Source organism: Tachysurus vachellii, chromosome 14, assembly GCF_030014155.1.
Source record: "Tachysurus vachellii isolate PV-2020 chromosome 14, HZAU_Pvac_v1, whole genome shotgun sequence".
Lineage (NCBI taxonomy): Eukaryota > Metazoa > Chordata > Actinopteri > Siluriformes > Bagridae > Tachysurus > Tachysurus vachellii.
Window position 1 is genome coordinate 10717861 of NC_083473.1, and position 12563 is coordinate 10730423.

General features: G+C 38.6%; 2 protein-coding genes and 1 long non-coding RNA gene across 8 annotated transcripts in view; 2 read left to right on the top strand and 1 right to left on the bottom strand.

Annotated features, from left to right (window-relative positions):
* The window catches only part of phrf1 (PHD and ring finger domains 1), a 63225-nt gene extending 61109 nt beyond the window's left edge, over positions 1-2116 (bottom strand). For 3 of the 6 annotated variants that reach the window (XR_009649545.1, XM_060887492.1, XM_060887488.1), the window contains exons 1-3: positions 1728-1848; positions 859-1015; positions 10-123 (exon numbers count right to left, since the gene is read on the bottom strand). Coding sequence is in view for 5 of the 6 variants with exons in the window: in XM_060887492.1 (XP_060743475.1) it covers positions 10-123; positions 859-952 (208 nt within the window). In the remaining variant the exon portion in view is untranslated. The other 3 variants (XM_060887490.1, XM_060887491.1, XM_060887489.1) reach the window with 3 other exon arrangements.
* thg1l (tRNA-histidine guanylyltransferase 1-like) overlaps positions 1-12563 on the top strand; it is a 427208-nt gene that overhangs the window by 70165 nt on the left and 344480 nt on the right. The gene's annotated exons all lie outside the window — the stretch shown is intronic.
* On the top strand, positions 7956-11176 carry LOC132857422 (uncharacterized). Its single transcript, XR_009649540.1, has 2 exons — positions 7956-8144; positions 8664-11176. It is a non-coding gene; the product is annotated as an uncharacterized LOC132857422 (long non-coding RNA).

The window sequence follows — 12563 nt, forward strand, 5'->3', positions numbered from 1 at the left end:
TGTGCTTACTATCACTCTCATCTTCCCCATCCTCTTCCTCACCACCCTCATCTTCTCCATCCTGGGAATCATCATCTTCCTCACTCTCTGAACCTTCCTCATGTGAGTCATCACAATCTTCCTCTAAATAATGCAGATATTAAATCAAAAACAGCATTTATTCATCATATCAGGCATGTAGGCAACATTTAATGTTTTCAAGACCTTCCCATGACAAGTCAGCAGCAGTAATATATTAAATATCATCATACTAAAAAACGTAACTCACATACACCCCCCCGAAAGAACTATAAAAGAAAGACTTTTATATTTATTTTCCTATATATATTTCATTTACGTTAAGACTATCAGTTCCTATTCTTTTGCGCACCTAAGAAATTGTGTGGTCTGTCCTGTCAACAAAGGTTACATTGTTTATACATCTCAACATAAATTTCAGGAAATAAAAGCTGATATTCTGATCTATCATCTCATCTTCTCCTTCTGGTCTCAAACCCAAATGACTTCAATGTATAGAAAAAACAATGGAATAGGCTTTGCTGTTCCAATACTTTCAGAGGAGTCTGCATAAGGAAAAATACTTGAAGGTAATTACCAAAACTACATGAATTCAACGTCCATCTGCTACACCACTACACATGTGTTAATGGATAGCTATCGACTGCAGTGAGCCTCAGAGATGTCCGATCATAACCATGATGGCTTGCAGTTCTCACATACATAAGGGTTTTAATTTTAAGGATAACTTTTAAGCAAATTTAGACATCCTAGCATTTCGTATTTTAGATAAGGTCCCTCTCTGAACAAAGGACCTGAACAATCACTGTCCTTGAAAAAAAGTATATTAATACACTATACCTTCATCTGAGAGAATAGATGCAGAAGGTCTTTTGCCCTTTCCACAGGTAATGTTCTTGTTGATCAGCTCATCCTGGCTGTCCTCTTCATCCATGGCTCAGCATTTGAAACTCCACAATCTTGAAACGGTGTAAATAAACTTCTGTGTATCTAAGTGCTAAATAAATAAATAAATAAATAAATAAATAAATAAAGGCATAAAACATAATGCAAACAGGATTACTAGTGATCATCATATCGACTTACCATCACTTAAAGCTAGCTATCTTACAAATACTGTTTGTAGATAAAAATTAGATCATTCATAGTTATGTCGATTGCTCTTTTTCACACGCTGACTATTTATAACTAAAAACATTTATTTTAAAGTCCAGGCTTGTGTTTTTGGCATCACGTCATCTGTTGTGTATTTATTTCCTCGAGCAAGCCGCTTTGTTTTGATTCCTGTAGTATCAGTGGGGGGGTGTCATGCAACGCAAGCTACAAACAAAAGTAACAATGACTACAGTATACGGATTAAACTACTCTGAATAAACAACTAGTACCAGAAAAGCCGAGTACTTATTTTCCTTCTGCATGCAGTGCTTCTTGAAAGCTCATGTAACAGAACAGCTAATCGTTATTAACCAAAGTGCTATGCTAAGCTATGCTACGCTAAGCTAAGATATGCTATACGCTAAACTATGCTGAGATATGCTAAGCTATGCTACGCTATGCTAGCTTTGCCCTTCTACAATCTAATTTTAACTCATCTGCTAGACTCGCTTTATTTATTGACCAAGCCACCTTCTGCTGCTCAACCTGTGGTTTGTTAAACCGTGAGTCTTTATAGACTGTTTTAAATGAGTGTCTAAGTCCCATGCACCTACCCTATACGGCTGTGTGTGACATTATTAGTGTATTTTGAAGTCCACACACGGTTTAGTTTTGGAGTGACAGACGCTACCGGCTGCACAGAGAAGACACAGAAATGGCGGAAGGGACTCAAATCACAGTAACACTTAAAGATACAGCGCACATTTCACCTCAAACTGTCGCTTTATTTCCTTTGACCGTCTTTAACGCCTCTGCGATGAACTCTGTATGTATATTAAAGAAGAAAAATATCACGAGCTGTCGTGCGGCTACAGGGAAAGAATCAGCGAAGGAGTGGTGTGAGATTGATTATTTTCCAACCCTGTGCTATCCTGCAGTGTATTATTATTTACTCACAGCCTAAAAATTGCTGGCTTGTCGGAGCAAGTATTCCCAAAGGCCGGGATTGTTGGGGTGCCAATACTTTTTCGAGGGGCGTGGATACGAGCATGTGACGTCACCGAATACCCGTGACGAAATTTATTTTTGAGGCGGTGCTTCACGTGACGTCATCCGAACAGCCATGACGCAGTTCCCCTCTCATTGTGCTGAGTGTTTTGATGTCACATGTCCGTTTTGTGGTATTTTTTTATTTTGGGGGCGGGGCTGCACGTGACGTCACGTGACGTCACCCGTGAGGAAGTTCTCTTTATTCTGCTGGCTCGTAAAAAAAAATAAATAAATTCTGCTGGCTCGTAGAAGCAAACATTCTGTTTTGATTAATCTTCTTAGACAAAAATGTATTAATTGCTACTCCTCCTAGGGCTTTCGAGCCACATGCACCAAAACCTGAATTTAAATTTAAGCGATCTGAGTTGTTGGTGAGGGGAACACAGGTGATGAGGAGGTGATGGGCAAGTTTGGAGTTAAGGAAAGGAACCTTGAAGGACAGATGGTAGTAGACTTTGCTAAGAGGATGGACATGGCTGTGGTTAACACTTATTTTCAGAAGAGGGAGGAACATAGAGTGACTTACAAGAGTGGAGGTAGGAGAACACAGGTAGACTACATCCTTCGTAGAAGAGGCAATCTGAAAGAGATTAGTGACTGTAAAGTGGTAGTGGGAGAGAGTGTAGCCAGACAGCATAGGATGGTGGTGTGTAGGATGACTCTGATGGTCTGTAAGAGGAAGAGGTCAAAGATAGAGAAGAAAACTAAGTGGTGGAAGCTGAAAAAGGAGGAATGTTGTGAGGAATTTAGACAGAAGTTGAGGCAGGCTCTGGGTGGTCAGGTAGTGCTGCCGGATGACTGGGAAACTACAGCAGAAGTGATCAGGGAGACAGGGAGAAAGGTGCTGGGTGTGTCATCTGGAAGGAGGAAAGAAGATAAGGAGACTTGGTGGTGGAATGAGGAAGTTCAGGATAGTATCCAGAGGAAGAGATTAGCCAAGAAGAAGTGGGATATGGACAGGACTGAAGAGAATAGACAGGAATACAAGGAGTTACAGCGCAGAGTGAAGAGAGAGGTGTCTAAGGCCAAGCAGAAGGCATATGACGAGTTGTACACTAGGTTAGACACTAGAGAAGGAGAGAAGGACTTGTACAGGTTAGCTAGACAGAGGGATCGAGATGGGAAGGATGTGCAGCAAGTTAGAATTATTAAGGATAGAGATGGAAGGGTGCTCACAAGTGAGGAGAGTGTACAGAGGAGATGGAAGGAATACTTTGAGGAGCTGATGAATGAGGAAAATCAGAGGGAAAAAAGAGTAGAAGGGGTGAACTCTGTGGAACAGGAAGTAGATAAGATTAGAAAGGATGAAGTCAGGAAGGCTTTGAAGAGGATGAAAAGTGGAAAGGCAGTCCCGGTAGAGGTCTGGAAGTGTCTAGGAGAGGCAGCAGTGGAATTTTTAACTAGTTTGTTCAACAGGGTATTAGAAAGTGAGAGGATGCCTGAGGAATGGAGAAGGAGTGTGTTAGTACCGATCTTTAAGAATAAGGGTGACGTGCAGAGTTGCAGCAACTATAGGGGGATAAAGTTGATGAGCCATACAATGAAGTTGTGGGAAAGAGTAGTGGAAGCTAGGTTAAGGAAGGTGGTGGAAATTTGTGAGCAGCAGTATGGCTTCATGCCCAGAAAGAGCACAACAGATGCAATTTTTGCTCTGAGAATGTTGATGGAGAAGTATAGGGATGGTCAGAGGGAGTTGCACTGTGTGTTTGTAGACTTAGAGAAAGCGTATGACAGGGTGCCAAGAGAAGAGCTGTGGTACTGTATGAGGAAGTCAGGAGTAGCAGAGAAGTATGTCAGAGTGGTGCAGGACATGTATGAGAGGAGCAGGACAGTGGTGAGGTGTGCTGTAGGTCAGACAGAGGAGTTCACAGTGGAGGTGGGACTGCATCAGGGATCGGCTCTGAGCCCCTTCCTGTTTGCTATAGTGATGGACCAGTTGTCAGAGGAGGTCAGACAGGAGTCTCCTTGGACGATGATGTTTGCAGATGACATTGTGATCTGTAGTGAGAGCAGGGAGCAGGTGGAGGAAAACCTGGAGAGGTGGAGGTTTGCGCTGGAGAGAAGAGGAATGAAAGTCAGTCGTAGTAAGACTGAGTACATGTGTGTGAATGAAAGGGAGGGAAGTGGAACAGTAAGGTTACAGGGTGAAGAGGTGAAGAAGGTACAGGAGTTTAAGTACTTGGGGTCAACAGTCCAGAGTAATGGAGAGAGTGGGAAAGAAGTAAAGAAGCGAGTGCAGGCAGGTTGGAGTGGGTGGAGAAAGGTGTCAGGAGTTCTGTGTGATAGGAAAATATCAGCAAGAATCAAGGGGAAGGTGTACAGGACAGTGGTGAGACCGGCCGTGCTGTATGGTTTAGAGACAGTGTCACTGAAGAAGAGACAGGAGTCAGAGCTTGAGGTAGCCGAACTGAAGATGTTGAGGTTCTCTTTGGGTGTGACAAGATTGGACAGGATTAGGAACGAGTACATCAGAGGGACAGTCCATGTTGGACGTTTGGGGGACAAAGCTAGGGAGGCGAGATTAAGATGGTTTGGACATGTTCAGAGGAGGGAGAGTGAGTATATTGGTAGGAGAATGTTGGACATGGAGCTGCCAGGCAGGAGGCAAAGAGGAAGGCCAAAGAGGAGGTATATGGATGTAATTAATGAGGATTTGAAGCTAGTGGGTGCAAATGTTGAGGATGCAGAAGATAGGGTTAGGTGGAGAGAGATGATTCGCTGTGGCGACCCCTGAAGGGAAAAGCCGAAAGAAGAAGAAGAAGAGTAACGGTACTCACGGTACCAGGTATCAAAGCGGCCTTATGTGCTATAGACACCCATTATAAATTTCAGAGGTTTATAACTCGGCAAGCTTTCGAGCTATCTACACCAAACTCTACACCAGATTCTTTAGGGTGATACTCTGGACAAAGTTTTAAATTGGTGTACCGACTGCCATTTCGGTTTTCCCGCAGCCCCGCCCCTAATATGCAAAAACAAAACATTGACATGTGACATATCAAAACACTCAGAACAATGAGGGGAATATCGTCACAGGTATTCGGGTGATGTGAAATGCTCGTACCCACTCGCCACTAAAAGTATTAGCATACGGGCCTTTGGGAATGCTTGCTCTAACAAGCCAACGTCAAAGTTTGTCATGACGAGTTTTTTGATATGTCACATGTCAGTGTTGTAGAAAGTTTTTTGCTTTTGCCTATATTGGGGGGCTGTGGGAAAACCGAAAGGCCAGTCAGTACACCAATTCCAGAGTATCACCCTAAAGAAGCTGGCTGAGTTTGGTGTAGATAGCTCGAGTTATAAACCTCTAAATTTTACAATAGGTGTCTATGGCAAAAAAGGCCATTTGAGACCCAGTATCATGGGTACCGGAACTCGGAACACTAATAATAGCAACAAACTTCAGTAATAGCAACAAACTTCAGACCAGGTTATGTTCTACGACATATCTGATTTTGGTGCATGTGCCTCGAAAGCCCTAGGAGGAGTAGCAATTAATACATTATTGTCCAAGAAGAATAAGCAAAATAGAATATTTCTACAAAGCCAACATAAATAATGACAAAGTATTTTGACAACAGCCAGATGCCATAAATCAAACCAGGAAGTATTGATAAAAGTCCCATAATTGTATTCATATTAATAAAGTTTATTCAATTATTAAAACCTCGGTTTCCAAAGTTTTAAAACAGAAGCAGTAGTGACCAACATTTCATGTTTTTAGCATTTTAAGCCACTGCCAATCAATATGTGATCTGACACATGCACAGATCTTTAAACAGGCGGATTCTGATCAGATTACAGTACATAAAATATATTTTCGTATATTTGTTTACATTTGCAATCATGGTGATAAAAGCTTTAAACTCTCTTAAAATCTTTAAACATTTTTTTTTTTTTTTTTTTTTTACATTAATGTATTATTGGACTTAATTATGCCATGTTTTAATAACAAACTGTCCATTCTCATTGTCCATCATGCACCTTTTGTTTAACTGATATAATAATAAAAGAAATAATAATAAATAATAAAAATAAAATATCTTTTTAATTTTTTTTATTATGTGTGAGGTTTCATGCTACACAGCTCCAGTGTCCTTTGTTTGATCCTGTGCTCGGGTTACTGTCTGTGTGAAGCTTCAGCTTCCTCCCATTTCGTAACAACATGCCAGCCGGTGAACTGGCTACACTAAATCACCCTGTGTGAATTTGTGCAAGAATGCCATTGTTCATAGTTGGCTTGTAGACTTTCAGAAGGCCCCAGATCCATGGGGAAACTTGACCAGTCTCCCAAGACTACCAATATTGGATCCCTTCACACTTCAAGTGCTTCATTGGTTTCTTTTAAGACATTAACACAGTTTCAATAAAAACACAGTATTCGATAAAATCAATGGCACAGACATTTTCATATTGAACAATTATACAATTCCCTGACTGGGTTAGCTGGTGCACCAATCTGGTTGAAAATAAGCATACATTTCACTAAGCAATGGGGAAGAACACGAAACGTATTTCAGCCAAGCAGGAACTAAATATGGCTGCAGTTAATGCAGAGCCTTGCAAAGAAGACAACCAGAGACTATACTGATGTCTGTCGCTGTTTGATGTCTTCAGATAAAAAGAAATGCTAAAGGATTTACACCAGGACAATTTTTTAATTGATGAACCAGGTTCATCTTGTATAAACAGGTCTTCATGCACTACAGATATTGTACGCTTTATTCTGGGTCATTATTTAACTTCTAATCCAATATCCTTAAGCTTGAAGCCTCTCGGTGAAGCTTCCTTGCCTGCAGTTGTGCACGTAAAGATTTCTTGCGTAACCAAAAGCTATTAATCATTTTGTAAATGGCATGTCATCTCGCTACACCCAGCAAACTCCACAGTACACCAATTTTTTTTTTGTGAAATAGCCAAGAAGTAGCTTTGAAAACAAAACTAAACAAAGTACAATAAAAAAAACCTTGGTTTTTAAATATTTTAATAAATAATGTACAGGAACAATGTACAGCAAAACTGGCTTTTCTCATGCTGTATAATAAATATTTGTATTTTTCAGGGTAGTGGAAAGAAAATGAATCTATGTGTTGTCATGTTTGATTTTTTTAAAGAATTACAAATGTATATAATTCTATATTTATTTAATATTTGTTTATTTAAATTGTATATATATATATATATATAAATTTACATATGGAAAATCCTCATCTCAAAAATTCTGTCATTTCGTTTTATTGAAATCGTTTCCCCCATGTCTGTATGTCTGTCTCTCTCTCTCTTTAATAGTCCCTATGTCTCTCTCCCTCTCTCGCCACTGTATCCTTGCTACGTGCACATCCACACCAGCTTCATGGCAACGCGGTACACAAGCAAACTGAGTCATACCACTTTCTTTTGGCGGCGAGGGGAGCCATTTTTCACAAATCACACAAATAAATGAAAACCTTGTCTCCTGTCGCTGAACTTACACCACATACCGTATGTATAAAACAAATAACAACTGATATCGAACGAATTAAATAGTAACCTCGCTAAAGTCAAGAAACGATCAGAGTAAAAAATGGTTCAGTCCCAAAGTAAGACGTGCAGAACCGAACGCACCGCACCCCAGCATAACTCAGACAGAGTTAACCGAACAGTATGTGTCATAGTGCCCGCCTCTCAAAGCACGCTATTTGTTTATTGTATTCGAAGGGCGTGGTTAATCTAGAAACATTGGTTTACTATTGGCTAATTATTATAACGGAAAAAACTCTCATTTGCATAAGCAGGTCAGGTTGCAGATGCAGAGGAGTGGGCAGGGTAGGTGGAGCGCAAGTGAGCTGAACTTCTTGCGCTCTTCTTGTGAACCTTTTATAAATGCTACTTTATTAAGAAACTGTTTAATTAAAACGTGACCAGTAGCAATTTGTTTTACACGTTTTAAATGGGCGAACCACTTGCTTTTTATTGGTGCTGTTGTATGGAAAACTTGAGTGGTGAGTAACTGACTTTAATTATAGTAAGAGATCATTTTATTTCTTTAATTATAGTAAGAGATCATTTTATTTCTTTAATTATAGTAAGAGATCATTTTATTTCTTTAATTATAGTAAGAGATCATTTTATTTCTTTAATTGTTTCAAAGTTTTCCCTGGTAATGAAATAAAATAAAACATTTTCATTTTGAAATGCTTTTGTTGTTCTATAATATTATACTTAACTCTTCTTATTTGTCTGTGTGTATATATTTATATATTTTTAGGATTATTTCAAATACAATAATTGTGCAGTGATATTAATAAATACATTTTTTTAATTTAACATTTATTTTTAAACTCTAATTAATTTTATTCCCCCAAACGAGCCACTTATTGGTCCAGTGGTTGCACGTGCAGCCAAACCTGTGTTTATCTAATCATTTATATTTAAACCAGACGAATAAAACCCTAATGTTTGTTGTTTCAGTGTCATTCAGTGATATGTACGTGTGTTTAAGTGCTCTGTGGTTCCCGCAGGGTTCCCGCACGTCGCAGACTTTCTGAAGGCAGGTAAGCCACTGACTAACGCACACTGCGCCTGTTCTCCGCTCCACTGTGCGTGTGACAGCGGCTAACCAGCTTTTGGATGCCTCTCGGACTTCAGCTTCACTTCAGCACTGAAAGAAAAGCCACTGGAGATTTGTTTAATGGGTCTCACCGGAAACTGCTTCTCCTTTTCTGTGGGTATTTTACTGTGTAACGCGCGTACGTGCTCCAGGTCACATGTACATCTATACACCATTTATATACCATCTGTACTCCATCTATACATAATCTGTACTCCATTTATACTCCATTATATACTATCTATACTCCATCTGTACTCCACTGAACACTCACCGTCTCCATTAGAATCCACCATCTATACTTCACTGAACTCCGTCTCCATTAGAATACTCCATCTATACTCCACTGTACACCGTCTCCGTTAGAATACTCCATTTGTACTCCACTGTACACCGTCTATTTGTACTTTACTGTACTCCATCTATTCTCCACTGAACACTCTCAATCTCCATTAGAATACACCATCTATACTTCACTGAACTCCGTCTCCATTAGAATACTCCATCTATACTCTACTGAACACCGTCTCCATTAGAATACTCCATCTATACTCTACTGAACACCGTCTCCATTAGAATACTCCATCTATACTCCACTGAACACCGTCTCCATTAGAATACTCCATCTATACTCCACTGAACACCTTCTCCATTGGAATACTCCATCTATACTCCACTGAACACCTTCTCCATTGGAATACTCCATCTATACTCCACTGAACACCATCTCCATTGGAATACTCCATCTATACTCCACTGAACACCATCTCCATTAGAATACTCCATCTACACTCCACTGAACACCATCTCCATTAGAATACTCCATCTATACTCCACTGAACACTCACCATCTCCATTAGAATACTCCATCTATACTCTATCTATACTTCACTGAACACTCACCATCTCCATTAGAATACTCCATCTATACTCCACTGAACACTCACCATCTCCGTTAGAATACTCCATCTATACTCTACTGTACACCGTCTAGATTAGAATACACCATTTAACTCCACTGAACACCGTCTCCATTAGAATACTCCATCTATACTCCACTGAACTAACACCATCTCAGTTATAGTAGTCGTGTACATATCAATTGAATAGGACTTACTACTCTAAATGAATTGCTTCTGCTTTATTGCAGCTGTTAAATTAAATCTGCATATAAGCAAGTAGTTTATTCTGATGCCATATCTTGCTGCATTAGAATGACGTATATGTAATCATACGTGGCTGCAGTAATATGGCCGAAATGCATGGATGGGTGGATGGATGAATGCAACCATGTATTGGTGGACCTGGGATTTGAACTCATGACCTTCTGATCTGTAGTCCAAAGCCTTAACCACTAGGCTACCACATACCCCCATACTTTACTACAGTAGTAAAGCCTATGTTTGACCGTACTTTGTTATTTTATTTTAGCCGACATATTTTAGCCGACATTATTTCTATTATATCGTGCATGTAACCATAGTTTACTGTTGTATAACGTACACCAATCTATTCCAAACCTTACATAAGTAGTATAAACTATATTATTAAACTATATTATTATTATTATTAAACTATATTATTACTGTAATATAGACTACATGTGACTATACACTATTACAGAATATGTTTATATATGGCTATACATTATAGTATAGTATACAATGTTGTCCATTATACTCCAGTGGTGACTGGTGTGGATGCAGGTTTTCATTCCAATTCAATCCAATCCAAAAGTCACACCTAAGTGTACTGAAAGCCAAGATCATCTGACTAAATAAGTTTAATCAGATGTAGCACCAGCTTTGGCCATTTATGGTTCATCCTGGGAAGGTGTCCGGGTTAGCACATACATTATTACAGTAATGTAAACGATGGGATCCTAAATGATTGCAGTAGAAAAGCCTAGATTTGGCCACAACCTACTAAAGTAGATTTATGTGACTCTACGTTATTACAGTAGCATATTTGTCTATATGTGACTATAGTTTGTACAGTAGCTATAGTGAGTAATAAGAAAGGTATGTAAGGAGTGTAAGTATGGGTGAGTCAGGGTTTAAGAAGTTATGTCTTACAATAGTTTGGCTTAAGTGTGGCCCTAAGCTAGTTAATTAACTATTTGTAGTATGGTAGTGTATATACTACCCATGGCCATAACTGATATATGTCTATAACTGAACTATAATATAACTTTCATGTAGTTGTTAAATATTTTATATCTAAAGATGTATAGCTCATGTATTATAGCAGTCATCCAAACAGTCCAGAAGTATAGCCAACATGAAGGAACTTACTTGGGACTTAAAGTAAATAATTCTTTCTGTTTTAATGTAACAAGACTCATTTTGATTTGGGTAAATGATACTAAGTTGGCAAGATAAAATCTGCTGTTCAACTGTATAATAAACATGAATTGTGTATTAATTTTGTATGTATTTATTATTTTAAATGTTTTTGCGTCACTCCTTGCTATTAGTACTGGCGCTGAAAGTTCTCGATCAGTGTTTAATGTAATTTATTTATTTATTTTTTGCATGCCTTATCATGGCTCATTCAAATGAGTATAAGACCACTATCACACTGGGTTGATTTGCATAGAGTTTGCAGTGCGTTGGCTGATTTTCCTGACAATATCGCGTATTATCCAAAACACAGAGCTTTGGTATCAGATTGTCATTGTGTCTGCATTCCTCACTTATCCATTAACATTATAAGATATCGTAAAACAGATAGCGTGTCTTATTGTTACATGCCACTGTATTTAGATTTTAACATATTCTTTTTACCTTTAAACATGAAAGGTTACAAAAAGTTTGTGTATACAAGTTTACCTTTTTATGGCTATTGATTATAGCGTGTTTACTTTTCATGTGATCTCCATGTGGAATTTAGGTTGAGACGTATATGACTAGCACCAGTGTCTACCATATGCAGTGTGATGAGATAAAACTTGCTGAATTGTTGACCTTCCTGTGTAGCAATACCTCACAAATATATGAGACAAAAGTATTCATCTACCTTATTATCAGAGAGGAGTACTGTGTCCTTTACCTTGTTTTCCTTCCCATATCCTGTGTAGATAGTGAATTGTGTTGGTTGATAGGAAGGACTGACACATGCTGTCATTCTGAGAGATGCAGGGATTTGAGGTTTAGCTTCCTTTAGCCATCAGACAGTTCCCTGATGCTATCACGCTAATCTGATTTTCCATGATTGATCATAATAGCAAAACAGCCAGTTAAGAATGGATCAAGCAGAAATGCACTTATGATTATATTACTGTTGGTTTGAGAGTATTGAACAGTAGTATATTAAACTATGTGCAATGAACTCGCTTTTCCATATTTATCAGATTTAAATTAGATAAATTTAAAATTTTGCAACAAAGGGAAAGCAAATCTTGTTTTGCTAGAATGTAAACTGGATGAGAAACAGATCATTAATTGCTCACCTGTTATTATAAAAGACAGGGTAAATATTAGTGTGTGCAGATCATGTGATACTTATTATATTATTATCTTCAAGAGGTTCTGCATATGTGATGATTTGGAATGCACAAACGATCATATGTGAGCTATGAGCTCATACTGAAAGTACACTGTCCTGGTTGAACAGGATGTGCATTTCCTTAAGCATTAGAGGAAATCTTTTTATATCTGTGCTACAATTTCTGAGACTCAAAAATCACACCATCGTTTGAGCCACATCTGATTTTAATGGGATGAAAATAAAACGAGTATCCTCGTATCGTAAACTAAATTCATGCTATAATCAGTAATATAACACTTGCTTAAAAACAGACACAAAGACC